Raw genomic sequence first — 3,014 nt, 5'->3', positions numbered from 1 at the left:
GGAGTTTGCATGTTGTCCCCGTGTCTGCGTGGGTTTTCTCCGGGTTCTCCGGTTTCCTCCCACAGTCCAAAGACGTGCAGGTGTTGGGTTCATTGATGACTCTAAATCACCCGTAGGTGTGAATGGTTGTGTGTCTCTGTTCGTCTCTATGTGTCCTGTGATAGACTGGCGTCCTGGCTCAATTACAGGTAGCAGCACCATGTCAAGCAACTACTGCAGGTTAATAGTTATTTGGCATAAACTGCTATTTAACGATACAAAAATTAATCATCAGCCGGCATCATGGGACAACCTATGGCTAGATAACAAGTTAGGGTGCCCTCCCACTGTGCCTCCGTCCCGTGCCCCGTGCTTTAGGGTCCTTCTCCCCCCCCTTGTCCCTCCTTCTTTTCTCTACGTCCCAACAGGCGCACAGGAAATGACCTCAGAACCGCCGTAGGCCTCGTGCTCGTACACGTGCGCACGCTCGTGCTCGTACACGTGCAAACGTGCTTTACTAAAGCCCACCTCTCCCAAACGGGCCGTGGCGGCCAGCTGTCCGCAGCTATGCGCGGAGCGGTTGCACTCACACTGGTCAAACGCACTAGGCTTTAGCCGAAAAACCTGTTTTGGCGCGGTGTGGAAGGACAGTGTGAGTGCGCCCTTAGTCAGAACTGACGGCTTCAGATCAACTTTATCATGTTAATGAATGAATGAATTTAGTCCAAAAACAACAACATCGTCATAATAAACACGTCTGATCGCAGATAAACTCCATAAAATCGTCTCATTTGAAGTGAACGAAAGTGCAAACGGGCAGTAAATCCACTGTTTATTTTGCAGGAGCATCAAAACGTAAAGAAACACGATGTTGTTGCTGCAGATTTCCTTCGTGAGCGTAAAGGAAACTTCCCCCGCGGGCGTCCAAAGCTCCCTGTCCTCGTCTCCGCGGCTCCTCCTCGCTGATTAAAGGTCGATGAGTCCTCTGGGATCCTTAACGAGGCGCTCGTTAGTGAGGGACGCAGCGCGCTCATCTCTTTATTTCATTACACACAGTCCAATTAGGGAGGGAGCAGCTTTCATTAGGAGGCTGCAGCGGACGGAGGGAGGGAGGGAGGGGTCAGTGAACGCAGCGCGGCGAGGACACATCAACAGGATGTTGTTGATGTGTAGACAGGAAGTGGGAGGGGAGGGGCTTCTGTGAGACGCGGTCAGTCAGACGGGAACTTCAGTCGGACCAAAGACGATCCGTCACCTTTTGTGGTCTAAGCTTCGTCCTTTTTTGATGCATTAACCTGTTTATTGCTTTAATGTTGCAGCTTTATTTTGGAGGGTTTCTCCACTTCTTAGCTTCCTGTCTGTTTCCTCTGCAGGTCTCCTGGGTCGGCGTGGAGCAGGACCTCCTCGGCCGCCCCTCCCCCTCAGCTCCACCTACCTGCCGTGAAGGTGGCGAACACCTGACAGAGACGCTTCGTGTCTCAAAGTGAAAGAGAAAGCGCCTCAGAGAGGACGCTCAGAGGACGCTCAGAGGACGCTCAGAGAGGACGCTCAGAGAGGACGCTCAGAGAGGACGCTCAGAGAGGACGCTCACAGAGGACGCTCACAGAGGACGCTCACAGAGGACGCTCAGAGAGGACGCTCAGAGAGGACGCTCAGAGAGGACGCTCAGAGGACGCTCAGAGGACGCTCAGAGAGGACGCTCAGTGAGGACACTCAGAGAGGACGCTCAGAGAGGACGCTCAGAGGACGCTCAGAGAGGACGCTCAGAGGACGCTCAGAGAGGACGCTCAGAGAGGACGCTCAGAGGACGCTCAGAGGACGCTCAGAGAGGACGCTCAGAGAGGACGCTCAGAGAGGACGCTCAGAGAGGACGCTCACAGAGGACGCTCACAGAGGACGCTCAGAGGACGCTCAGAGGACGCTCAGAGAGGACGCTCAGAGAGGACGCTCAGAGAGGACGCTCAGAGGACGCTCAGAGAGGACGCTCAGAGAGGACGTTCAGAGAGGACGCTCAGAGGACGCTCAGAGAGGACGCTCAGAGAGGACGCTCAGAGAGGACGCTCAGAGAGGACGCTCAGAGAGGACGCTCAGAGGACGCTCAGAGGACGCTCAGAGAGGACGCTCAGAGGACGCTCAGAGGACGCTCAGAGGACACTCAGAGAGGACGCTCAGAGGACGCTCAGAGAGGACGCTCAGAGGACGCTCAGAGAGGACGCTCAGAGAGGACGCTCAGAGGACGCTCAGAGGACGCTCAGAGAGGACGCTCAGAGAGGACACTCAGAGAGGACGCTCAGAGAGGACGCTCAGAGAGGACGCTCAGAGAGGACGCTCAGAGAGGACGCTCAGAGGACGCTCAGAGGACGCTCAGAGGACGCTCAGAGAGGACGCTCAGAGAGGACGCTCAGAGGACGCTCAGAGGACGCTCAGAGAGGACGCTCAGAGAGGACGCTCAGAGGACGCTCAGAGGACGCTCAGAGAGGACGCTCAGAGAGGACGCTCAGAGAGGACGCTCATAGAGGACGCTCAGAGGACGCTCAGAGAGGACGCTCAGAGAGGACGCTCAGAGGACGCTCAGAGGACGCTCAGAGAGGACGCTCAGAGGACGCTCAGAGGACGCTCAGAGGACGCTCAGAGAGGACGCTCAGAGAGGACGCTCAGAGAGGACGCTCAGAGGACGCTCAGAGAGGACGCTCAGAGGACGCTCAGAGAGGACGCTCAGAGAGGACGCTCAGAGAGGACGCTCAGAGAGGACGCTCAGAGGACGCTCAGAGAGGACGCTCAGAGGACGCTCAGAGAGGACGCTCAGAGAGGACGCTCAGAGGACGCTCAGAGGACGCTCAGAGAGGACGCTCAGAGGACGCTCAGAGAGGACGCTCAGAGGACGCTCAGAGGACGCTCAGAGAGGACGCTCAGAGAGGACGCTCAGAGAGGACGCTCAGAGAGGACGCTCAGAGAGGACGCTCAGAGGACGCTCAGAGAGGACGCTCAGAGAGGACGCTCAGAGAGGACGCTCAGAGAGGACGCTCAGAGGACGC

General features: G+C 57.1%; 2 protein-coding genes across 2 annotated transcripts in view; one reads left to right on the top strand and one right to left on the bottom strand.

The window, feature by feature from the left end:
* LOC310963425 (homeobox protein Meis1-like) overlaps positions 1 to 1,423 on the top strand; it is a gene marked incomplete at its 3' end in the record, with an annotated part of 14,023 nt that extends 12,600 nt beyond the window's left edge. Inside the window, exon 8 of the mRNA XM_083936264.1 lies at positions 1,353 to 1,423. Coding sequence (XP_083792390.1) covers positions 1,353 to 1,423 — 71 coding nt within the window. The remainder of the gene's footprint in view (positions 1 to 1,352) is intronic.
* The window catches only part of ppp3r1b (protein phosphatase 3 (formerly 2B), regulatory s1ubunit B, alpha isoform, b), a 125,389-nt gene that overhangs the window by 67,563 nt on the left and 54,812 nt on the right, over positions 1 to 3,014 (bottom strand). The window lies entirely within an intron of this gene.

This window comes from Echiichthys vipera, assembly GCF_963691815.1.
Source record: "Echiichthys vipera genome assembly, chromosome: 2".
Taxonomy (NCBI): domain Eukaryota; kingdom Metazoa; phylum Chordata; class Actinopteri; order Perciformes; family Trachinidae; genus Echiichthys; species Echiichthys vipera.
Note: the sequence above shows the minus strand (reverse complement) of the source record. Positions and strands in the feature narration are given on the sequence as shown.